The 27,818-nt window shown below is 38.9% G+C and overlaps 1 protein-coding gene across 1 annotated transcript in view; it reads right to left on the reverse strand.

The window, feature by feature from the left end:
- RANBP17 (RAN binding protein 17) overlaps window positions 1-27,818 on the reverse strand; it is a 156,615-nt gene that overhangs the window by 70,853 nt on the left and 57,944 nt on the right. Inside the window, exon 15 of the mRNA XM_074155522.1 lies at window positions 7,284-7,357. Within this exon, the coding sequence (XP_074011623.1) occupies window positions 7,284-7,357 (74 nt within the window). The remainder of the gene's footprint in view (window positions 1-7,283; window positions 7,358-27,818) is intronic.

Here is a 27,818-nt window from a genome sequence, read left to right on the forward strand (position 1 = left end):
CTAGTAACTTTTCCTAGTACTCCTTCGAGGATCCAAGTTGGGCTGATCAGCCTATAACAAGTTTTTTCCTCCTAGTTGCCCTTTTTCAAGGCAAGTTCTGTGCCCGGCCCTGTCAGGACAGCCACCAGCACCCTTGACTGCTCAGAAGCCCAGAAGAAAGCTGAGTGCCCCCTTCCTCCAGACAGGGCGATAACGCTGCGTGTAAGAGATTCACAGCCAAGTTTCTGATACTGGATTCATCTGGAGAAATAAAAATCAGGCCACTGCAGCCTTTTGAAATGCAGCCCATTCAAATGAAAAGGCAGCATGACTTCCTGGCTCTGGAGGATTGGGATTTGGGGATTTTGGGAATACAGAACTCGAAGAAGAGATGTTAAACGCCTTAAAATCAGCACTGATTATTGCTTTTACATATTCACAGGCTAAGGAATGTACGACTCCACATAAACTAAATCTCTTTTTCAGGAAGTTATAAACCCAAGAACACAGTTTAAAGCATCTAACTGTTTAGTATTATTTGCTCAGGAAAAAGGCAAATAACAATGCAATTACCAAAGCAGTATTCCTCAATTTAGATTTACAAACAAACATTGATTTACTTTATAAGATCTCTATGAAGAGCTACAGAGGTTCAGATTGCCTTAAAGAAATAGCCCATTCTAGCAAGTCCATAATTCACAGTTTATCCCTACTATGGGGAGTTCTGGAGATGTTTATAGTTGCACTAAATCCTTAACAAGTATATACCATACAAAGCAATAAAAATGAATTTGGACTACCCAGATTTGACATCAATATCAAAATTATAAACAGGCTATTTTGCAAAAGAGCAAAAATCTTTGTCCTTCAGTAGCCAGATGTAGGACATTAAATGAAAACAAGAAGTCACAGTGACAGCTTGAGGAGAAAATTAAAACTGTGTAAGGAAAGCTCTTCATCCAACATTCAGGGTACTTTTATATACATCTGTTCTTTCAGTTCATGGTTGTATTTGGATGCTGAAAGATGAAGCAATAATAGAAAAGCTAGAAAGTACTCGGGAGTGAACAGAGGCTGAAAAATTTCAATTATAATCATAGCAATTCCCTTTTCTGGTTCTGCCTTATCGATATCAGGCAAGATGAAAGACACATAAAATGTAATATTTTAAGAAACATCTACAAAACATTATAAGTATCTGAGAAAATTTGTAAAGATCTAGAGAGAGGAATCTCATAATACACAAAGCAGTTTTCCACTATGTAAGGAAGAGGAGCCAAGGAACAAAAGAGGGGAAAAAATTACAGCTCTTGGAGAAATCCTGGCAAGACAGCACTTAAATCCAAGCACTAGTGTCCTTGCCTCTTCATCTCTCAGGTTGCTTATTGATTTAAAATATGAACTAAACAAATCAGAGTCACAGGAACCAATCATAAAGTTTCAGATGAGTCACAGAAAAAGCTTCATCAAAAGCCACGCCAATGTCAAATTCACCAAAACATCTATGTAGATGAGTACCAAACACATTTTAAAGGCAAGTACAAAAAAGAGTGGGGAAAAAAAAGCAGCAGAATATTTCCAAATTTGGTAACAACACCAGTATCAAAATACTGAACTACACACACACAAAAACACAAAAGGGCAACAGAAACACTGATCCATGCTGAAAAGCTATGAGAATTAAAAAAATCCAAATGAAACAGCAGCAAGAATCCAGTACACTTTCAAATATTTGCTTTAGTTTGCCTTTAGTAAGAAGACAAGAATAAAACCTTAGCTTCTAAAAGCTTCCAAAGAAGCTTCCCAGCTTTCCAGCCTCCAAACCCCCCAGCTATGAGACTTTGTCACGATGACTGCGTACTAATGCAGTTCCATCAGCACACCAACTCTCTCTTCCCTTAATACAGTGACTTAAAAGTATTATTTTAAGAGGCTTTATATTTTTAACCTAACACCTAGAAGGGGAAGGTAAATAATGTTATATACTCCAACTTACAGTTCTCTGGGAAAAGGGTTACCGTATCATCCACAGAAGTATCAAAAGCCTTTGCAGGTTCCAAGTCATTATGATATTTGGCCAGGGAAAGAATCAAGGCAAAAGATATATCCACTTCCAGCCTCTTAAATCCATTTAATGGCTTTTTAAATTTTCATTCTATTGTCCTTAGTTTCCCGTCCTGTCCTCAGTTTACTATTTGGAGAAAGAGCTGTTCAGACACATGGACTGTATCACACTGCTCTTACAAGTTCCGTGTGGTGCACAGCAAAGGACAACCCTTCATACAAGATGCAGCAGTTTTTAGGGCAGTAGCGGATGGGAAATGATGCTGCTGGAGCACGGGAGAGGAATGTCCAGCTTAGAAGAGAAAAACATGCAGTGCAATTTAAAAAATGGAAATTTTAGAGGAGGAGACAGAATCAGGGATGCCAGCTAGAATAGCAAAAGTCAAAAGACCATTTGTAAGTGCCCAGAGAATTCATCCATCCTCTTTCTAGGAGGCCTTGAACCCCTTCTCTGAAGTGTAATGGGCAGGTATGTATCATGATAAAGCTGAGGAGCCCCGGGAATGTTGTACTACCCACACACCCATAGGTGACTGAACCTCACTTGCACAGGAGATCTGGTGATACGGCAAAGAAGCAGTTGCAAGAGACAAGTTGGTACCGGCCAGGAGAGATGACAACCGCGGCAAATCAGCAAGTTTGGGTGTGGAGCTTTCTTTGTTTGCGAACCATATGATCATAGAAACGTAGGATTGTCTAGGTTGGAAGGGACCTTTAAGATCATCTAGTCCAACCATCAAGCTAACTCTAATAAAAAACCATCACTAAACCATGTCACTAAGCACTATGTCAACCCGTCTTGTAGAAATAGTCTTGGTCTCAAGGATATAAATATACTTGTGTTATAAAATACATTAAGATAAAAAAAATAGTCATACATTTAAAACAAAACTTTCAAAGCAGCTTAAGGTGTCTGCCATCCATTAAAGTGCAAGAAAAACAGGCATCCAAATCCCCTAAAAAGACTTTGAAAATCTCTTCCTTGTGTGGTACTTAAATTTCAGTAATAACAAAGATAGCAATTTGTTGGCAAGAAAGCTCTGCAATGTTTTAATTATTCCTTGTGGATTATTATAATTTACAATGAAAGCTCTCTGTGCCTGAACGACAGTGATTGGATATATTCTTTTCATTATGGCTGGACAAAGGTGAGCAGTTACAGAAATGCACATTCTGTCATGAATAAAGTGCCAAGTTTTAGTCTGCTATGATCCATGGAGTCATATCAGTGTGAGTGTTCAGAAAAATATTCAGAGTGCCAGACTTTTTATATGTATGTGTAACTTAAACATTGTCACATGGAAAATCTCTCTATATGTATGTATAGGTGCATCCACCATCGTGAAATCATTAGAGCAGCAGGGAAAAAAAAAAAGGAAAGAAAAACCATCCAACAGCAATGTTTGGATACGTATTTTTCATTCATGTTTCAGTTATTTTCTCATGATCAAAAATACTAAATATCTGGGGAAGTATTTTGTACATCTACCTCATAATAAATCACTTCTGCATGAATTTGATAATAATTGAAAGGAACCATAAGAGGCTCACAAAGAAAAAGTGAAAAAAGGAAAGGTGCTTGCAGCCAAAATAAACACAAGACACTTTAGGCCAAATGCCCAGCACAGACTCAAGGAGAAGAGAAAACTGAAACTACTCCAGTTTAAATATTTCCTTTCCTCTTACCTGTACAGGAAAGGATCAAGGCACGTAGACAGCTGCTGCTCAGAGGGGTGAAAAAGGTCCTTGAACCTACTCTACTGTTGCTACAATGCTGAACACAGCTGGGAAGACTTAAGATGCCTTGCATGTTAGAAAAAAAATCACTGGAGACTAGGTATTTTTTCAGTTGGCGTTTCCCCTTCCACACGTACACCCTATAAGATGATGGTCAAAGGAAGCAAAGACAGTGGATGCTAAAAGAACTATCCAATAAAATTTCTGGTAGGACTGTGATGAGAATAGAGCCATTAATGGATATTCTGACTACATAAAACTCCATCTCTTCAGAAGTGGTTTAACACGAGTTCAAAGGCACATTCATTAACTTCCAATGAAAAGGTGATAAAAGGTCTAGGATCTGATGTGACAGCAGTACTTTAATCCGCAGTCAGAAGGTCTAAAGGACACCTATTACATTGACAAATCTCAAAATATTTCTGCACTTTGAAGAATATCTATTCCATGCAGCCTTTAATCCATAAACTGAACAGTGGCTACTACAGCTACTTGTAGCTATGACAAGTATTTCAAATTTTTTTCTGTTAGTGAAAGAACTCACTGAGTTTGATCACCAATCCTCCACTGCAAAGCTGCTACTAATGAATTCAAAAGAACAGATTAAAGCTACGTACGTGGAATTGAACTACTGAAAACAGAGAGATCTGGGAAAAGGCAGCTCAATAGAAAGTATGCTCAAAAATCTCAAGAAATCAAAGAAAAATGCCATTTAAATATCTAAACATTATTGAGCTCACATTGGACTTCAGTAAAGTAGAAACTCCATGTGTTGACCAGTAAGTTATCACAAAAAGAGGTTAAATGTCTAACAGTAGAACAAAAGAATAATTAATATGTCCTGGTAGACTACAACTTGTTCGACTACCATAAATTCAATTGCTATGTTTACTCCTCACACCGAGTATAAAATGCTTCCTGCATGCGTCCTTCACTGGATTCTTAATGGCAAAGTGGAAGGAAACAACCTGACCTTGGCTTTTGATCATCCCACAGTGCTAATGGAAGATTACAAGAAGGTACTTTCTCCAACACTTTCTGATTTGAAAGACTGTTTTGCCTGCCGTTAGCCAGGCAATGATATTCTTTCAACAATATTCTCCTCTATTTCACATAATGCTCAGCAGTAGCAGAACAGAAACTATACAGTCTCAAACGTTGGGCAGTCACTATATGAGAATATCACCTCTTTAACAAGAAAGGGCACACTAAAAATTCCCTAGCATTTCCTTTTAACCTACTGTTAAGGAATAACAGATGACAAATTTCACCTCCTTAAAGAAAAAAACGGATCTGTAGAGTAAGACAGAACAGTAGACTAAAATATAAAATTATAAAATAACAGTGGCCTTATAAAATAAGTGTGGTTTAAAATACTGACTACATTCACAAGAGAAAAAGGGGAATGGTCTCAGAGCCATCTCTCCTGCTCACTGCTGTTACCAACATGCTATGGTTATTCTCAGAGCACCAGAAATGCTGCCAGACTGGAATTGCCCCATCCAATCCGAGTTTTTGGATTATCTATGGGTATGTTATGGTTTCACACCCCAATTTTCCAATTGGGATGCTATCACTGGGGAGAAGCGAGTTTATTTTAATTGACGAACATGAACGTGTTTATCCAGTGGTTTCACTGCTAACTCTTAAAGCTGCTGACTGAATTGTCCATTTCAAGCTGGAACATCCATTCTGTAAAATGAAATTGATCTTCAATCTAATCAATTCACAAAGATGCTGCACGTTTTTAGAAAAATACAGTAATCCACGAGGAACAAGAAAATAAAAATATGGAGTGTTTAATCTAAAGAGCAGCACTGATTTTTGCGTTTTACGTACTTAGTTTTCTTTTAAAATCTCCCATCTAATATTAAAACCCTATGTTTTTTTTCTTAATTTACAGTGCTTGGGCAAATACAGCCCTACCCAAACTAAACACACGTAGTACTTATCACACAACCTGTTAAGTGATATACTGTTATGTTCTCAGTTGGCAAAGGCAACAGAGATTTCCTCTCAACGGCAGCAACAAGTAGAAAAAGAGAAGCAAATTGATGCATCTGGTCTCCAAACAACTGCCCTCTTTCCCTCCTTTTTCCAGAGTCGTTCAAGTTCCACTGTAGTTTGAAAGAATAATTACAGTTCCACTGTAGTTTGAAAGCCCAGCCATCCAGTACTGTGACACGGACTGCTTCCAGAAACAGTACAACAAGTATCCATCAATATTTTTCCATTCATCACCCTCCATTTACCCATCTTCAAAGCATACTCCAGATAAATATCAAGGTTTGATGGGTACTACTCCTATCCTAACGCAAGATATAACACTCAGCTTCTGGTTTCGAGGAAGCAAAGCATTTCTGCCTTGTTTCCCACAGAAAAGTTAAGTCATATTAGAAAATTACCTTGTCTTCATTGCTACTATTTCTCAGGGCTGGTAGTCATGGCAGCAAAAGACCAGCCACGTTTAATACTGTCCGAACGGGTCAGGGCTAACCTGGCAACATCAGCAGAGATGCTTCTCTTGAAAGCCAAAGTCTACTCAAAGTATTTACAGGTCTTACAAGTCAGATTTAGAAGACACAAAGTAAATGACAGGATGCAGCATCTTCCTGGTCGTAGAATAAAGAGGTAAGGCACTGGTTTCTCTTTCTCCAGGCACACACAGAACTCGTCTCCTGAGGACTCCCAGATTTTTTTAGCGGATATTCACAATTTTTCAGAGAGACCACTTTGTTTTGCTTCAAGAGCAAAACTGATTTTAGATTGAAACTCTTTTTGAGTCAGGAGAAACTATCAAATCTCATGAAGGACGTAAGTAATAAAAAGACAAAATCCTGGCAGTTCTGCTGGCACCCAAGGAAAGGGGCTGCAGCAGAGGCATGAGAAAAAGGTAGCTTCTCCAGAGTAATCTTCTAGGATTATTCTTAAGAGAAAGTATTGCAACACTTAATCTGCCAGGATAACACACCGTCTTATTCTGCCAAATGCAAGAGATGAGAGGACAGCTGATAATAATGCCCCTTCTCTCCTTCAATATGAGGCCTTAAAATCCTCCTCTGTGAATCTGTATTTGTAAGAGACCAATTTTTGCCGGATCTTGCCAAAAAGCAATCCAAAGGAGCCTCCCCAAACCAAAGAAAGATTAGTTTAACTTGGTCTGCTCCCCACAGTAAATTTTCATGAAGCTTTACAGGCAATTCCACTGAGCAAGAGCCTATGGAATCTCAGCTCTGGTCTCCCACAAGCCCTTTCCAGAGTGATGCAGGCACTCTGGAGGGCATATCTAGCTGCAAGTGTTTATTTAGGGGCCTGCAGTACCTTCAGAAAATAAGATATGGGTGCTTCTGAAAATGCTCGTCCCTTACTTTAAATATTTAAAATTTATGGAAGACATTTTTCTACCAAAGAGCAAACTTAACAACAACATAAAACTCAGATTTTATGTAAACATTAAAGACAAAACAAAATACATACAGACTGGAACCCAAGCAGAAACTCACATTTTTGTCATAAACGTTTCCAGAACATGGTTGTCGTCTGTTATTCCTAAGACTTCTGACATTCGGGCATACACCTGGAAATAAACATTTCAACAGTAACGTTACAGACAATTACAAGTACCAACACTTTCATTACATATAAAAACTTCTCTATTCTGATTTTCCATGAGAAAAGTACAGGCACAACCACTTGTCCATCCAACCGAGCTGAAGCATCTGTTAAGAGACAGCTCATACACTCTCCCTACGGCATTCTGTCAATTTGGGACTGATAGGCTTTTACTTGCCCTTGCATACATTACTCCCTGCAAAGGAGCTGTAAAGTTTCCGCAGTAAACTCACTTTGTTCTTCACAGAACAATACAGTCCCTATTCAAAAAAATCTGTTTTGTTATAAAATATTGCAAAGGGATGGAGAAAACATTCTTCTGTTGGTCTCTGCCCCCAGTGGGACGTGATTCAACGCTGTCCTTTAGCTTGCATTTGCCAGTTCTTGCACTGCCAGTTATAAAATCTAGTAAATCAGGTACTCTTCAGACATTCAGTTTTGTGTTCTTGAAGGGAAAACAAAGGCTTTGGCAGCCAAGTAAGTTGTAGTTGTACACTTTTCCCCTTTATTTCAGATCCAAGACATACACATCACCAGCTGGGTTCTCCCAGCATCCTGCCTATCAGACGAAACTGCAGGAACAAATGCAAAGGACACATCGAGTGTATTTTTTCCTTACTGTGTAATCTTCATAAAGTTTTCTGGTAGCTTTAGCAACCTAACATTTAGCCTGGATAAAAACATTCCGTTGGGTTAAATGAACTCCAGAATCAGAAGGGAGACGCATACTGCAAAACATCTTTACAATCCTCTGCCAACTCACTTTACGCTGAGCTCAAGTAACTCTGCTATTTGCCTACGACTGGCCTAAACACAGATCTCCCCCTCAGTACATTTCATTTCAGTCATTTTAACCGTTAGCGACACTAAAACAAGTATTAGGGGTTATATGCAATTCTTCCATACGATGTGATCGAGTCCAGCATCACTGAGCTCTGCGGTGAGAGCGCCGGGCAGAGCACAGACGGTTACCCAGCGGTGAAAGCCTGGTGCCATCTAGCTGCCAATTTAGTTCCCTGACATTACATATTCCACACAAATTCCAATCAACTTTAGATAACTCAATACTTCCGTTACTCTGCCTCAACCCGCCTGTACCAACTTCCTCTCTGCTAGTGATCTAATCCCCTGACTTTGCTTAAAAGCCAAACCAGCAGTACTCTACCTCTGAGGAAGTCGGTAATAATAATACAAATAATAAATAATACAATAAAAAAAGAAATGTATTTTCATGTCCCAAAGACTTTAGTTTTAAACCCGAGCACAGCAAGGGCAGGAGGAAATAAATCTGCAGCTCTAACCAGAAATTGCACCAAGATCAAGGATAACTTAAATTGTAACTAACGTACCCTTTTGTAATTGTATGAATGTGATTTATTGTGACAAAATCATAGAATCACAGAATGGTTTAGGTTGCAAGGGACCTTATGCATAATCTAGTTCTAAATCAGTAGCGAAAGGACAATCAAAACATGAAAAAAAATTGTAATACACAACACAATCCTTCAAACGTTGCAAAATATTATGTTCACACTGTAAATGTGAAGTTATCATTTAATTAAACATAGCAACAATAATATATTCAAATATAAAAATAATATCTTGTAATTTTTAAAACATCACCTCTCTAAATAGCGCACTGCTGAAATGCTATAGCAGGTGCAATTTTAGCAAAGTTCAATAATTTGTGTATTTGAGGAGAAGGGGAGAGGAGGATGTGAGCGTCTCCGCAGAGCCCCGTTTCCGTCCCCTTCTGCCCCGGGAAGGCAGCGGGAGCAGCGCAGGCAGCGCCGCTGGGCTCTGTTGTCAAACCAGGCTCTCCCCACATCAGAGTTTAACAAATAAAATACTAAACCAGCAGTCAGTGTTGACAAAGAGCAGTGCTTTAATCCACAATTATCCTTGTAAGTCTTACTACTCCTTTTATCATCCATTAGCTTTGATTCCCATTATCCCATCAAGAACTGTGTCAACGCTTTTGTCCCTGGGGATTTCCCACAACTACTAGGATCTGACAGCCAAGCTTGAGTGCTAAGCAGGATCATTACCTCTTAAATCCACTTATCTGATCCACTGAATAGTAAATTGAAAAGCTCATTAACAGCAACAATCTGATTTGTTTTCACATGTGACAGGGTCATTTCAAGTCAGCATGAATACAGCGCCTGTAATAAAAACTACTACCCCTTCCCTAATGTGACAAATTGTACGCTAAAATAAATGGGATATTTTAAACACCTTCTGCAAAGTCATTTTCCAAGCCAACACACACTCTTAGCATGTAAAAATAGAAAAGCAAACAACCCCCAACCGCAACAATGAAACGCCCTTAGACTTTTAAGCGCTATAAAAAATTAATGATCAAGCATTTTGGAAGTATAATAATAAAACACACTTCAGCAACAAAGCCCGTGCTACGTATTCAAAAGGCGGAGAAAGACGCTGTAGAAAGGGGTGCGGAAAGGCTGTGGAATAGCGAGTGGAAGCATTCCCATCTCCAGCTGGGGGCAGAGGGCTGGGTCCTCCTCTCTCGGAGACTTCCAGCGGGGAAAAACCAGGCTTAGGGTTTTAGTCTCCTCCAGAAGGAGGAGGAAAATTAACTTTCAGTATGAAACAACTGCTTCAAGACTTCTGGAAAACCTTCACATCATCATTTCCAAATCCTTACCACTGCAGGATTTATAACTTCCAAAACAAATCCTGCATCAACAACGTGATCATCACCAAAAATGTAAGCTTAAGAAGCTTTTGGTGATGATCATGTTGTTTTTTTGGCGATGATCACGTTGTTTTTATTGTTAAGAACAATAAAATAATGCACAATCACCAGCTCATTCTTGCAACAGTTACTAATGTCAGCAAAGAATGGGCAGAAGCAGTAACACCAAAGCTACAACGTTGGATGAGCTCCTCAGGTCCAAGTACAGATCCAAGGTCCCCAAAGCTGGGGCTGGTACCCCCTGACACCTTCAACTGGTACCCCCTGAGAGCTTCAACAATTACTGACACCTTCAACCGTGACAGCAACGGCCACGGCACCAAAGAGAAAGAAGGGACCAGCAAAACACCTTCAATAATAATCAGTAATAATTTCAAACATATTAAAGCAAGCGTGAAGGCAAGGGATCCAGGGATCCTTCTGTTTTTCCCCTGTTTTTACCATTAAAACCCCCTCTGCTGCCAGGGAATATTTCATGATCCGGCAGATTTATCAGTGGTTCAAATCACATAACCCTATACGTACCAACTACTTGAACTGTAACTGCTGCAGTTCAAAAGGATGAGAAAATAAAATTGTGGAAGCAATGTGTTATAAAGCAAAGCACTTGTATGTAAATACTGTTCAAGAAAAATGAGAAATAATTCAGTATTCACACTACAACTTTATTTCCCCGTCTTCTCTACTCTTTGGCCCAAGACATGTTTAACTTCGCTTTGTCTTTTGAGGTCTTCTCTTTTTGGTACTATCATTATAACTCTGAAGAAGCTAATTATGTCAATTCTTAAATGTGAAGCAGATTACAGAACTGGGAAGCTCAGAATATGAGTTCCTAAAGGTTGTATGGCTATATAATGACAGTCACAGAAATTCAATAACGGCACTGTATGGAATGTACTCAAACGCACCCCATGAAACAAATTAAAACAGAGCAATGAATCTCTCACACTGTGCAAATAAGAAAACACAAGAAAATGTTGGTTTCTATATGTTTCATAAGGGCTATTATAATGAATTAAGATTTCGGATAATGAATCTTCAGAAAATTACAGTAAAGTTATTACCCGTAGGCACAGCATAAACGCGTAGGATATTATAACTTCCTTGAAGCTCTCCAGGCCTTGCTGCAGAGAACTATCACCGCAACATTAAAGCATTTTGTCATGAACGCTGAGAGCAAAACCAGCCCTTTCACCACATTCACCCCACGCTGCGGGAAGCTGAGCGCCCCCGTGGCAGGGCGAGGAGAACACCTCCATCCTCGTGGTCCCCCTGGGAATTCTTGCCATGCTGGGTGACCACGGCACGTTTCTGAAGGTGTTGTGCCCCCCCCTCTGACTAATACCCTTGTGCATCACCCGCTGAAACTCCACACCTTCTCCGTGTCCAATGCCACCACACGTTTAGTAACTGCCACTGCTTTTTAAATAAAAATCAGATATTTAGAATTTTTAGCACATAAAAGCTCCATTACAACGCAGCAGACATCTAGCTTCCAAATCCCACAAATAACTCCTAAAAATCCGATCTGAACCCCCTAATTAGTGTATCAGGGTGCCAGATCATTCATCTTTGCCTCCTGACCAAATGAAGGGCTTAAAAAGCCTTGGCTTTTCTATCCTCTACAGAACAGAGGAAAACCTTGGTCACTTCCACTCCTGACCACCTCTCTTAGAAAGATCACAAACCAGCCTTAACTCGGAGTCTAAACCAAGAGGATGGGTTAAACTGCTGTTTTATAGTTGCTCCCTAATGAAAAAAAAAAAATCCAAAAGAAGCCATAAGAAATTGCCTCAGTTTCAGACAGGATCTCTGAAGATGGATGCGCTACATAAAGAGTAGGCAACTCTCCCATTCACTGCTACACGGGTTTGTAAGCAACTAGAGGAACCACACTGATAATATAAATGATATCCCATCTACTCTCTTACCTATAAACTTAACTTAATTAAAATACTGCATAACGTTATCCTCAATTGAAAGAGACCTACTATAAAATAACGTTTAAAAATGAGGGTATTGTTATTACAACTAAGTGTTATGTTGTAGGGGAAAGTGTAAATCTGCCGCATGGCTCAGAGTCATTGTCATGGCTGTTATTTCCTCCCAGTCGGTTGAAATACTCTGTCATCACGAGTTCAGGTAGTCAGAGGTATTAACTGTTCCTGCAAAGGCTGCTTTCCAGACCTTGTTCCCGAATTCACAGGGATCTGGGGTGCAGGAGGGATTAACTCCCCGCCTCCTGCTCCAGAAAGCACCCATGCGATGCCAGCAACAGACCTTTTCTTAAATGGCAATTGATCTCTATTTCAACGACTTTTTCTCAGCTTCTATTTACTTATTTATTTATTCCTTCCTTTCCTAATTCCTGTTTTCTGAAAATCTTGAAAGAAAGATTTACAATTCTGGTGAACTTACTATGGGAGACCTACTATGAACTACCTGCTGTTACTACTGATGCAGCCTGAGAGGCATCCTCTGAAAGATTAAAAAAAAAAAAATAAAATTAAAAAAAATTGGTTTATCTGCTAGTCTTCAGTTAGCAATTGTTAAAAAGGTGCTCAGCTTTACAATTCTTGTTTAGACTCTCATTTTTGTAAAGCACCGTTACAGATTTTTAATTCCACCGTCTCTTTTGTTCCCCTCCAGGGCTTAAAGTACAAATATTATAGTGAAAACTGAGAAATACTATTAACAGCTATTACTTTTTGAACATCATCCGGAAGATTTTTTCGTTTTTGAAGCACAGTTCTGGACTGCGCTCTCCATCAGAGCTCTGCGCTGCAGAGATTCAGGCCACACATGCAGTCAGGTATTTGTTTAACACGAAGCTAAAATGCTGCTTTAAAATCCTCTAACGATTGAAATGAACGAATACTGCACAGATTACAAGAGCAGATCTGTGCCAGTCAGAAAACGCCAAAAGATGAGGTATTATAGGTACTTCAGTAGCAGTAATCAAGACTCTTACTTGCCCTTGTAACTATTAAAAGTGTCCAGCTTAATTTTATTCAGTTGCTTAATTGTATCTAAATGAGTGGCCCACTCAGCATTGCTTGTGTGCGATAAACCTCAATGCTAAAGCATCAACCTTAGTTTGGCACTTAAAAACACGTGATAAAAATCACAGCTACTTATTATAGTTCTAAAATTTCTATATCAAAAACTATTGCGTTGTACAGACTAACACAGCTGCAGGTGTTCCGCAGCTCTCAGCATCGAGCCTTAAGCAGACGAAATTTAGCTGTATTACCTATTTTAAAAAGGTTTTTGCACCCGAGCTGTACGCGAGAGTGCTTTTGCACATTTATCCCACGGCATAAGGAGAGGTGTTACAGCCACCACAGCTAATACCAGCAATTTGAACAAGCCTCTTTGGCAAGCCAGAAATAAGATAATTGTTCAACATAGGCTGGCTCTTCTGAAATACTGGAAGCATCGCCTGTAATTATAGACATCTGTCATTGCGAGCCACTCAGTAGTAACCCTGACATCAATATACAACTATAACACTAAACCGCCTGCAGGCACAGCAATGGGAGCCAGAGACGAGAGGCGGGCAATCATCTGCCTCATCCAAACTATCTGTCAAAGGTTCCTAACCACAAATAGCTCTTACGTTTTGTATCCTTAGGATAATATGTTGATTTATTTTAGATCCTCTAATATTTACAGTCTAGGCCATCTACTAAAATAAAGAAACAAACCTGATGGCTAATGGAGGCCGTTACCGTTCAGAACCACCACGGAAGGTCATAGCTCACCTCTCCAACGCCCAACACCCGCGGCCGCTTTCAACACGCACCTGTGTGGAAACCTTCCCTCCTCCAAAATCACACGTGCTCAAGGTCCAGGCATTGCTACTCCCTCATCAGCCAAGGTTTTATCAACCAACCCCAAGAAATATTTACATTTTCAGCCTCGAGAATATCTGTGCAAAGACGTGCCCGGTAAGTTCCAGCATCCCGGAGTTCATCCTGCCGGAACGGAAACGAGAAGCACTCTGCAGAATTATCCAAAACAGACAATTTTGAAAAAAGGAATTGCATTAATGACATAAAGTATGTTTACAGATTAAATACTTCCCCAGTTCTTAGCACGGAAGCTGACGGATACCCTTAACCGAGGAATAAAGTTTCTTGAAATTTACAGATAAATGTGGATAATTTGTTTTTAATTCTAGGGTGAAAATCACGCTGAAACCCTCAATCTCTACTTTTTTGTCTTCCTTTGGAAATCAATCTCAGAAAGGGTCAAAAAAGATTGTAGGTTTAAACTAATTAGGAATTAACATCCTTACAATTATCATAATTTGTTATTAACAAAACTGAGATTTCTTAGAATGATTCACAACAGCCTCTGCTGAAGAGAAACTATTAATTACTAGACAGACAGTTAGCTTACAAGTGAGCTGCATTTTAAAAACCTCCTTTAAAATACAATTGCTAAATGCCTTACAGTGCTGTAATGTGAGACAGGTTCAAATCTTATTACTTCACTGAAATTAAAACCTAAGTTTTAATACTGTTCAAGTCGAACAATGATTCCACACTTTATTGCTTTTGAAATCCCTTGATGATCATAGGAAAAAATGCCCCCGAGAAAAAGAGACTCTGTTTTCGATAAACAGAAAATACAGTTTGCACTCTTAGCCTCTTTGTCATCACAAAAAAAGGATTTAATGCCAATTCTTTAAAAAAAGACTTTTTTTCACAAAATGTGCACCTTGTGTGCCATTTGTAAAATCAGCTCACTTTCTTTTATTTATTACTGCAGCGCGGCAAGGCAATAAAGCAGCTACTGATAGCTAATAAATTACATGCCTTTTAAAACAATTCTCCTGCTACAAAAACTTGTAACTACAAAGGCTTACATTTACATGGTACATCGTGTGAAATGTCTATATTTATGTTCTATTTAACCACATAAATAAAATCTGACCCTTTATTAAACAGCTGAGTATGAAACAGGGGCTACATGTGAGATTAAACAAAGGGTAACTTTTTAAGGTTTTGCTACAGATTAACATAATTAAACATAAAATGTAACAAAAAAATTGGCCTCAGCAGTTCAGGTGCAAAGTATTTTTAAAATAAAACAAATTTTTAAGTACGCCCTTCAAGCTACCTTCAGGAAAAAGAGAGATCACCAATTTTTCAATTATTGCATGATAACAATGATTTACTCCTGAACCTAAAAATTACGTAAGGTTTTCAATAATAATTGCAACATATTATGGTAATATAAAACAATAATTCTCCATCACATATCACAAATATCAGGTTTTGTATTTTTAATTAAACTACATATCAGAGCTTTGGGAAAGGATTTTTTTGGTTAAAGAAGATATAACGCAAACAAACAAAAACCCCTGCAGTTTTCTGTCATCATGTATCTCTCTTCAAGAAATGGTTTAAATCTAGACGTATCTATTAAACTCATTGAGCTACTCATAAAATATTTCCTCTTCCTGGCTGGCCCAGCAATCACAGCTCATCTGCACTGAATGCCGAGGTGCGCTCTCTTTTACTGATGTACTGCTTTATTTTTAGGCTGATGTGCTAAAACTATTTTCATACATTTGTTCCTTACAATTTGATTGTCTCACAAATCATTCAACTGAGCAATGCATTCTTTTTAATTGTCTCTATATCACCACGCATCTACATTTGAGATGTGTAGTTCTAATATTCATTTCCTCCACTCCCTGTTATTTTTATAGCATCTGGGGCTTTGGTTTTGCTTTGCTCACACAACTTTTTCCTCATTGCTGAACTTCCAAAATAGCAGTTCTTTAGTTGAGCCTGAAAACAAAGCTGAACTCCCTACAAATAAATAAAAACATTTAAAATACTGCTATTCAATTTTAAGATAACAGCCCATGACACGTTAGTAAAGATGCTGCGTGATTCCGAATCGCTCACCAGGCACACCACCACCACCACCATCAATCACTGTGAATGGAGACGCTGTGGGGCAGATCTTTCAGTCTGACTGAACATTGCTTGATGCAAAATGAGATGGAAAAGAGTTTTCAGACACTTTTCCACTCCCTTAATCCTAGGGCCACCCTTCCCTATGGTAACCAAAGGTTTACTTGGGTAATATGTGTTTTCTTCTATTTTGCACAGGTCATCACGGCTTAAAATATCAAGACAAAGATATTCATTATCCAAAGCAGACAAAAAGGAGGTTTAACAAACCAAGCAGCCAGGCCAACAAGCAAAGCAAAGCCCATGGTTTCCTAATTCAGGTCAGTCTGTCTACTTGTGGGGATGAAATACAGCTGCAATTTTAAGATGGTAGAGAATAAGGAGTGAGTGGAGCCTGGTGCACCTGGACCAGGAGAGCGTCCTTTGCCTATCGGGGTGCTGAGAATTTAACAGGCCTCTTACAAACAACAGTTTGCTTCAAGAGGAGTCACAGATATATTTAAATGCAAAAAGAAATAGTGATACTCAGGCACTGAAAATTCAACAACTCCTAATTTCACCCAAGAATTTAAGATAAAACACAGGATGCTGAAATCAAGGAAGAGCTTAGGAGAAAGGAGCAACGTGGTCTGACCTATGAACGCAGAAAGTACCCGAGAGGTGTGTTTTGAAGAGAAATTTGTGAATATCAAGCTTATGTTGAAATTAAGCACCTATAAGTGCAGCCAAAATTTGACAGTGCATACTGTAAATTAAGGAATTCCAAACACAAATATACTGCACAGGTTAACACACAAAGAGATCCAACTCTGGATGACCAGCAGGGAACAGAATTATAGTTACCTGAGTACTTATTGAAAGGCTTACAAAACTAATGAAACTGATCAATCAAAATTGGTGAAGAATCTTGATCAATAATTATTCTCAGTAACATGTGGGAAGGTTTAGACTTCAGTCCCTGATGTTAAAGTGACAGCCTGAAGCTGTGCACAGAAAAACATACAGCCTGAACTGTCTTGGCTCTGGCCGGAGGAACACGGGCTGGCATTCAGGCCAAGAGGGAAAAACCACAGAACAACATAAAGAAAAGGCCACCTCATCCAACATTTGAATTAGTCACACTGGAGCTGAAGAGAGAAGCCTCACAGAAGAGGGAACAGCAGCTGCCCCGACAGCCAGATGTCAGGCACCACCTCCATGGGTCCTGCACGACTTGGAAGCGTGGCCGTATCGTCCACATTCTGCAGCCAGTCCCTCATCTCGTGTCATCTTCTTACAGCATGACTGATAGTAATGGTCTTTAATAATATACAGAGCAATATTTTGGTTCGTTTTGCTGACCTCTTAAGCAAACGAGATAATCAAATCTATGCAAACATGATAGATAACAGATCGCCGTCAGACACGACTCCTCTCCACAGCCCAAGAATCCGAAGCTCTGGAGCAGCCGAGCACTGCGCTAAGGCACCACCAGCTGCTGACTCACGCTCATCCTCAGGGATATCGCAAAACTAATGTTTTAGCTCCAACAGCACATACGTTTAGGTGATTACATAAAAATCTAAATAATATTCTAAATGTTACTGCTATTCAGCAGATTAGAATGAAATTGGTTATTAAAGACAATGCATAAACTAGACTGTACTTAGGCTGTTAAGAGCTCATTCAAAGATGGTCTATTATATTAATGCTACTTAAATCACCAGTTCCTGTGCATATTCTTACAAAATCTGAAATAATAATATGGTTTTAAATCAACTTGGATAAAAAAGTTTCTACATACCTTGCGATAAGCCACATTACTGTGTAGATGATAGCTATAAAAATCATTTAATACTTAAATTGATATAAAAAAAACCTTGCTTCAGAAATAAAACTTTTGTTCCCAGAAGACTTCTTTCTCAATAGAGCTACATGCCTCAAGAAACAACTCGTCAGTAGTGAGAATGCTCTGGAGAAATAATATGGAACCTTCCTCATGGCCTGCCTAACTGCGGTTCTTTTGATCCAAATTGATGCCAACTACTGGCTCTTCCAACAAAGGAGACAGACGAAACCCATGTGGAACAGATCACTCAAATACCAGGTTTTCTTTCCTCCTTGCTTCAGAAAAATGGCAAGTGACAGAAGACAGACAACTGTTTGCCTTCCTATGATGTTTAACAAAAGTGCACTTAAGTCTGAGTACTTTACAAATATATTCCTGTATGTGAAAGAGATCTAGACCAGAACAACATTGCCAACAACGCTGGATTGCTCTATAAGCACACAAACATCAGAAGGAACTCTGAAGAGTCTGATAAACATTATTTTGGGAACATCTGCGTATCTAATGAAAGACAAAGTATAGCCCAAATGCTGTACGTTCTGCAAATTTGATTTCAGGATATGGAAAATGCTTCTACACAAGCCAACAGTCCCCGCTGACCCGGCCCCTGCACTGTCTGGGTGAGACACCAGCATCGCTGCTCCTTCACTGGGCAGATGCACAAAGATGAACTAGTTGTTCTGCCTTCTACTAATCCAATTCAGTATGAAAATCACACGCTGGTACACAAGATACTGACCAAGTCTAACACAAATCTGAACCAGACACTCTGGAGAAAACGTTTATTTGCATTTTTATTTTAACTGAAATGCACATTTTCATAAGGGAAAAAACCCAACCCTTCCTGGTTTAAGCACTCCACATATAAACCCAAGTCATACTGCTTTAAATAACAAGTTTCCCATTTTTTGAACACGTTATACACAAGCTAAGAAAGCCAGGTGGCTACTGTGGTGACTCCAGATACTATAAAAAGGAACATTCAACAATTAACAATGAATTAGCTCTTGACTTTGTCGTAAGAAAGAACCAGAGCTCTGACAGCTTTAGAGTATCAGTGAATAAAGGAGACAGCTGGCCCTAAGGTGTTCCACTAAGTCATCATAAAGTATGTCAGTAATACTCAGAAAATGTTTCTCCTTTCTCTCCCCCAACTTCATATTCAGTGCTTTTGGCAAAATATGTTCAAACAAGAAGAGTTTCCATACTATTATTTATTACCTATCTTCACTCATCTGTTATCAACTTGAAGACAGCTAGAGATTTTTTCCAGGGTGAGAGTGCTGCTATGATGGGTTATATTCCTAAGGACTTTTGAAAGAAATTTATGAAATATCTTAATTCTGCCATTTTAGTTACAGAACTACAGATTAAAATTGAGAAGGGGATATTTTTTCTTTTTCGGCCCAAAATAAACAAAGACTCCTCTCACCTTGTTCCCCAAATCTATTCCCTAAGCCACCCTTACATTAAAAAAGAGCCAAGATTTGACTTATGTATGAGGAACAGCACAGTAAAACGGGTGTAATTGTAATTATCTCAATTCCAGCCTCATGTTCAAGTTTGCACTGCACTGTCTACACCCCAGCATAAGAAAAGATACCAAGTTATGAAATATGAAGCGGTGGAAACGAGCAGTAGTATTGTGTCATACTCCAGACTGTATCAGCTGATGCCCAACAGTACGTGTGATCTCATTTCTAAGTAGTCTTTTCTCCTTCCCATCAGCATCACAAAGTAATTTAAGATGGCTTTTTAGGCATTTGTTACCTTAACATCTGAATGTCTTTTAAATGAGTAATACATGAGCCAGCCCTGTGCCCTCACGGTGGAAAGCCAGAGCAGGCAGAGCATCCCCAGCAGGTGGAGGGAGGTGATGCTTTCCTCTGCTCAGCACTTGTGAGACACATCTCGATCTCGTGATACACTTGTATTTTCGTGTAATACTTATTTACAAGTTAGTTCTGTTTTAACCATTATGAATTTTAAATTTAAATCACTAATGTCTACTCAAATTTAATCCTATTTTAACTTTTTGCCCTGAGAATTATCGTAATCATGAACTCACTTGTTAAAGAGCCAGAAATCAATGTCAATATAGATTTTTTAGTAATTAAAGATACATACAAATAAGTATACAATAAGCCTTTCCCCCCCAACTTCTAAATGTAGATTCACAAGTAGCAAGCTTTTACTGGAGGATAAACTTGCATTTTCAGCTTTCTAGTGTCACCAGAACAGCACAAAGGAACTGAAGCGGTATGGTTGTATAATTTCAGACGTCTGCGTTACTAAGAATAAAATGAAATACAAGGTGAGGGAGGGCTTTTTTTACATAGCTGTACTTTCAGCATTCCCCACAATGTCCCTGCTTTAATTATTCCAGCCCTGTCAGCAGGTGGAAGGAATGGGCAGCAGTCAGCCTTCCGAGTGGCAGTGCCCGAGAACACCAGCACTGATCTTCCCACAGCAGAGAGAAAAGACAGCCCTATTAATCCAACGTGACACACAACCCCTCAGACTGCTCTCCCTCTTACCATTCAGTCTTTCCAACCAACAGCCTGATGGCACACAAAGGCAGCGGAAGGAAAGGCTGGCAGGTAGTTAAGTCAAGTCTGACACTCTAATGAAACCACATTTAACAGCACTGCCTGTAGCCCATGGACACCCAGAAGCTACATTAAATTGCTAATGGCTTACTTAAAATCTACTTTTGTCAAGCTCAGCCTTTGTGCAAAATTTTTTCTTTCACTTCACCAGAAGTTGGGTTTTTTTCTTTTAATTTTTATGCACTGTAACTTTTAATATCTGCACGGTAAGTGTTGCATCTTTCAATCCAAACATGATCAAATTGGGACAGATAAATGGACTAATACGCCCATTTACCATATACGCAAAACATCTACTGGAGCTGGTTAGGTGTTTCGTAATTTTTTCCCTTGCAAAAATGCAACTCCCTCAGTATGAAAAGATTCCTTGCAGGTATCTCAGTGGCTCCCGAGAGCGGCAGGGGAATCCTGGTTTCCTGCTATCCTTGTTCCAAGGCCGGCGGGCTAGTCTTCTCCTTGGACTCCTCTGCACGGGGGAAGTTCTGTTCCGCCGTCAGATCTCCCACCTGAACACATGCTCTGCTGCACACTCCCAGACACAGTTACCCACCGCAGCTTGGAACACGGAGAATGCCACTAGAGGGCTCACATATTATTATAAAGACATCACATCATTTCTATGCACAACGGAAGTTTACGGAATCTGCACTATTCCATTAGTAGAATTCTTTGAAACACTGAAAAAACATTGTTACCAGACCATGGTTTAACTGAAATAGACTGAAAATGGTCAACGATCAATTGTGTAGCTAGAGTGGTAAGTCAAAAAAAGGCCAGTAATAATTATATCTGCATTTTCCGTGAAAATTAAACAGTTACAATCCTTGCTTTCTGTGCAACATAACTCACTATCAAATGCAGGTCAGAGCCGGTGTCATACTATGTAATACAATACTATAATGACATATTATAGATAGCCTTACACACTTAATGGTGACTTAATCTTGGTATTTTTTTTTTAAATGCAAGTTTAATTGGAATGATTATACTCAGTAATTATAAGTGTGATAGAGATGCTGTCTCTGACCCACTTAATTTAGTGAGAACCACATAGAACTCAACCCTGCAACATGACAATCGCTTCCTGTGCTACTTAGTGTGATAAGAGTAGATGGTACCAGTCTCGTGGCGGGTCAGGCTTTAATTGCCCAGCATCGTCAGCCTCCCACTTCAGTCGCCAACACCCAAAACAATGGCAGCAGCAGAGGAACTGCCAGGACTAACCTTATACCTCTCCCACAAGAATAAGGAAGGAGATCTAGCTAAACAGGAATCAACAGGAAGGAAAAGAAATATATTATGTATGCACTAGGTACATACAACACATTTTTATTCCTGCCCACATTAAACTGTGCTCCAAGACAGCAAAACCGGGAATGAAATATATCTATCAATTATTAAAGGAATTAAGTTGAAAATATTCTGATGCCAAGTGATAGACTCTAAACAAGCATTTAATTTTAGAGCTAAGCACCAATACTGTACATTTTAGACAAAAATATTAGTTGACAATGCATCCTGTTTGACTTAAAAAAATCAACTAAATAAAAATTAAGATTAACACAACAGCATGAGAACAAAATTAACGGTCTATGGCAGATGAATCCTCTATTGCACCTGTCCTCCACTGTGCAAAAGAACATCAGCCTGCCACTGATTATTTCTTTTTGACATGATTTATCGCCTACTATTCTTTAAACTTGATAAAGCAAATTAATCTTTGATTGCAGGAGCCACTGGAGGTTGTCATTAGTCATGTAGTTTGGTGAGGCTGCATGTGTTTCATTTACCAGTCACAAAGAAATGAAAGCCCAGCAGCCATCACTGCCTGCTTCTGCTGTTTTCCTCATCCACCCAAGAGAAAAGACAACAGAATTCAGTACAGGGGGTTTTCAGCAGCTACTCTAGAACCGACCCACTTAATCAGAACGGGGCATTTGCTGTGCCAGAAAGAACGCTGATGCCCTAAAATTTATGTTCACAGAAAGAATTATTAACGAACAAGAATTTGATCCAATTAACGTGTATTTCAAGATGGCATTCTACTGAGTGGTAAGAATAACACCATTTTATGTGTTAAAAAATGAAAATTGACTCCTTCAATAATTGTGTACTTATCTAGAAGACAAACTGGAAAAATCTGAGCAAGTCTAACAAATGTGCATAGGCTGAAAAAAACCCTTAAATTTACAGACGAAGGCTGGACTGTCCACACGAAATCTGCCAGCTCTCCTGCCCCAGCACATTCCCAGCCATCTTTGAACCCTGCCCAATCCCATCACAACTTCTATGCCCAGCTCCTGTGCCCATGTCCTCCCCACAGCTCCAAACCCAACACCTCCCTCTCTTCAACTGTCCCTCAAAACAGGGACAAATGACAGATATGAGCCATTTTATTGAGCAGTCTTCACAGCATTGAGAAGAGTCGTTCTGGACAGAAACCAACCCTCTGTGATCTGGCTGCAGAGCAGCAGAAGCAGAAGTCGGTGTGAATTGTGCCTGTGTAATTATTTCAGTTAAAAACAACAAGGAAGAAACAGTTGTCCAAGTCGGAGGAACTGTTCCAAACCAAAATGTAATTGTATGTTTGACAACCCGACCTTAAATTACAAACCTGGCTGAAGCATGTGACAAAGGGCTACTGGTTGCACCTCCAGATGATTAAATGACACTTGTCAAAACATAATAGAGTTCCAGATACCATATGGACACAGACATAATAAAGACAACATTCCTATATTAGACAGTGTTATAGTACAGTATGTATATGTTAAAAAATTGTTCAGCTCATTTATTTATATATCACTACATTTAACAAAACTCAAACTACCCAGGGTCTTTCCTCCAGCGTCTATTATAACTGCAAGCTCTACATTTTAAAAAAGTTTATTAACTGCTGACATGCAAAACTAGCTACTTTCAAAACCAATCGGAACATTGATGTATAAAAGCCAAACAATTATGGGGCAATGCCATCTACCTTCTTTAAGTTACATATTCAGAAAAAACAGTGTAATCCGCTAGGAAGTCTACAGAACCAGGAAAAGAAAACCAGGAACACGATCAAACAACTCAGGGTGCTCCTGAAATTTAGTGTTGCCATTATTATTTGTATCAACGTTTTATTATTGCAATGTCATTATGTTGAAGACAAAACTCTGGAGCATTTTTTCTCTATCTGCAAACTGAAAGTTAAATAAAGATTTAAAAATTTTTGTGAGGTGCTTAATTTGATGCATTACTGTAATTTTACCTTTTTTAAACTGAAAGAAAGCGACATTCTGCTACCAGAGCTGAGTTTTGTATTCCGGAATTAATAGTAATAAATATAGACAACAACTGAAGGAAAAATCCTCAAAAATATCGCCCCAGGATTCTCTATCTAGTTACTTGAGAAAGCAGAATTAAAAGAAACAGTCACTTAACTGTGAATTATGAACAGTAGTTTCCCATGTAAAAATGCATTTTAAAAAGGTGAAAACTGCTATATTCCGTAGATGTTCTGCTTTTTTCCTTAGTTGCACTGATAATTCTATGTTTATTTAACAGAAATACAAGTACAATAACTTACTATTCATATATAAATACACACTTACTGTTTGGCTCCATTGAGAAGCTATAAATTCCATCTATTGAACATTAGCTAAAAAATTACACGTGTTTATCATCTGGATTATTCTCAGATTAATAGAGATAAATGACAAAACATAATCAGCACCAACTCTGCAACTTAATCATTGCATCTGAGCTATAGGAAACACTTAATTACTCTCATTTACTAGGTGCAATCTAATGAGAAGACATTAGCCAAATGAAAAGAATGCAGTACAAACAAACAAAATAGTTATACCATCATTAAAAAGAAACTCTGACAGTGCAGGTGACAGCATATGCAGGATAAATTACCATAATGTCCTAAATGCTGAGCTGTCAGCATGCTAATGCAGTGATCGGATACCCTGGGAATCTCAGCACTAGAGCTGTCAGAAACAGGTATCATAAATCACCTCTCTCTACTCTGCTGCTCATTATCGCAGCTTTCTTATCCACGTTTCTCAGCACAATTCAGCACGGGCAGGGAAGAAACCGTCCCCCTCCTATGTAACACTAACGCAGCGCTGCTTTCGGCATCCTTCAGAATAGACAGAGAAGGCTTTTATACAGAACTCTAAAGCATCCGCTACCTACCTGTGCCTTTAGACTCAGTTTCACAATAAAAGACTAAAACACCTCACTGCAGATTCTTGCCTTTTGCTTAGAACACACTAAAACCATCAAACCATGATAAAGAAAAGTGTATTTTCTCCTACTTACGCAGCCACCATTAAATCATTATTTGCACATATCTGTGCCTTGGAATCTTTGAAGGGATACACAAATTAGGGAACAACCGCGCTAGAATGGCACACCCAGGCAGGCAGGTGTGTCGGTTCTGCCTCTGTGCATTCGCCATGTGTGCCAACTACGGGAATATAGGAAATAGCATGCTCATTTTCTTACAGAAGATATTTTTTTCCTCCACTACATCACTGGAAATTTAATGAAAGGATGAAATCAGGTACGTGTTTATGTCTCCCATGGATACTCCCACATTCCATGCTGGGTGATACACACAGCCACTGAAGCCATCACCCAGAGGACAGTTAAAGAACATCTAAAAGTGGACCCAATGTTCCCTAGAAAAAAAACAAAGGAAGATACACAGTACCTTGGGCTATTGACACCTGAGCATCTGCAGGTTAAAATATACTTTAGAATGGTTTGGTTTGGTTTTTTACTCAAAGAGATGGGCAGATTTAACATTCACAGCTCAAACTGCTGATGAGGAGAGATACTCCTGCTTGGTGTGGGAAGCACCCTGGGCATGGCACCAAATCCGACCTTCAACCCCAGACACTCGTTACAGGACACACAAACAGAAGGTGAGAACATATAGTCATATGAAAAAAAACCATATAGTCATCTTGTTCCCAGCATCTCGTACCTTTGAGAGCAGCAGAATCAGAGGGGAAGAATTTTTGAGCCCTTCTATGCAGCTTTTGAAGACATGGATGTAACAAACACCACTGGAAAGCAGACTTTGTGAACAGGGGAACTTCCATATTCAGTCAAAATCTTCTCCGTGGTGGGGTTTTATCTGAATCCAAAACCAACCGAACCCTCACATACGATTCTACTAAGTTTTGTTCAGTTTATACTAAGTTTGCATTCTGCTAAATAGGCACTGAACTACTAGAAGGGGACACTTTACACAGAACTCTCTCTTGTGATTTGCCTAGAGGTATCTCCTACAGCAGAACACAATCATTTAACCACATTAGTGAGCGTACTTCAAATACCTTCAAAATTATGACTTCGGATTGAAAAGTCCATTGTGAAAGAACAAATAAAGAAAAAATACAGTGCAGGGTTGTTCTACTGAAAGCATCTGCCCCCAACGCTCCCTGTTCACATTGTGAGAGGCATCAACAGTCGGTGGGACCGACCATTGTTCTGTTGTACCCAGCCCAGCCCAGCCATCCCACCTGAACTGGGGATAAAGCCTCTTGGCCGCACAGAATTACAGGTGCTGAGTAAATCCTCCTGCACAGTATAGATGTGTTTGAGATCCTTGAGTTTAAGGTTAGGGGTGGGTTGGTTTGGGTTTTTTTCCCCTTTAATCAGATAATGCCACTTTGGAAAAAAGTTTGCTTCAGATTGCTTTACACAACACAAAACCACAGCATCAGACACAAGTTTTTGGACATGAGGATTTCTCTTTTTCTTTTCTTCCCCACACCCTTTTTTTTTTTTTTTTTTACCAGTGGTGGCAGTGATGAAAATCAGTGAAAAAGGAGTGGAATAATACTTTGGGTTTTCATTTGACCTTTCAGATTTGCTCTGCTGAGCACAATAAGCATTCATTAAACTTTGAGAACTGTAAAGTTTCAGATACCTGTGGGTGGGTCCAATTGAGAGTTCTTCTATACACACACATTCATCTTATCTCGCCTTATTTTAAGAGTCAAAGTCATAAGTGATAGAAATGCTGGAGGAAGTGCAGCAAGTTTGAAAGATGAAACTATTTGATCTATAACAGAGCAACCATAAATCACCCTCAGATTGAGGGAAGAAATGAACTTTGAGAGCTTGAAATGATAAATCTGAGAATTAAAGAATTTTTGGGTTCCCAAATGCAAGAGAAGAGATCCTATTATTAAGCAATCTGATATTCAGGAGTGTTGAATTCCTGCTGATTTCCATGGCATTAATAATGCTCATTGCTTCCAAAAATTAGGCCGAGGGGCTTTTCCATTCATGTGTCTTAAATATTGTAACAGAAGCATGATAAAGAAAATATTGTTCAGATATGGAAGCCTAGTTTGTATTTAATACATTTACGCTTCTGGGAAAAACTCTTCCTCTTTCCTAATGAAGGTGTGGAAAAAAAAAATATAAAATAAGCACATTAAGGAATCCTGTTTATCCAAGATTTTAAGCTTGTGTTTGCACAAGCTAAAAAAGAAACGGGAAGGTTTTTATTTGTATAACACAGACAGCACCTCTGTGCAAATGCGTTTGAGAGGGATAATTGCACAAGCTGCAATACTCCTCTTCTAAACGACAGAGGACAGACCTGAAGTTGGAAAAATAACACTCCAAGTGGGCAGTGAACTTCTGCGCAGAGAGCAGAGGATGAAAATTACATCATTAAATAGTGACTGAAAACAAAATTAAATAATTTTCTTTTTTTTGTTTGTTTGTGGGGTTTTTTCCTGTTTTTTGCTTTTTAAATAAAAACTTACATTACTTGAATTTTATAGTGCAGGTGTTTTTCCTATGTTCTACAGAGGAATCAGTAATTTCTTTAAAAAGCATTACACACAATTTTATTTTTTTCCAAGTCTAACAAGTAAGGATACAGAAAGAAATCTAACATTTTGAATTCATGGACCACGGATGGACTAGTCTTACACAAGGTTCATACTATTTTTTAAGTAAGACTGTCTTTAAATTGTGGGCTAGTAAAAAAATGCCAACTTTATAAGGCTCCTTTCTTGTGAAGACAAATGGTCTCCTCAAGGCCCTTCACTTGTTTGCTGATGGACAGCCTTAATTAACAATATGACCCAAATACCTTTAAACCAGTTAAAAACCCTCTACTTAGAGAAAATTAAGTAAGGAAAAAAGATTAAGGTAATTTTAAAAAAAGATTGTTCATGCATGGAATATGGGTATTATTAGCAGGTAAAGACAATAATACGTGAAAGACAAAGTACGTTAAGAGTCTTCTCAAGAAAATAACATTTATTGCCTTTCAAATATGACATATTCTAGTAATTCTGTGTTTATTTGTT

Source organism: Numenius arquata, chromosome 11, assembly GCF_964106895.1.
Source record: "Numenius arquata chromosome 11, bNumArq3.hap1.1, whole genome shotgun sequence".
NCBI classification, from domain to species: domain Eukaryota; kingdom Metazoa; phylum Chordata; class Aves; order Charadriiformes; family Scolopacidae; genus Numenius; species Numenius arquata.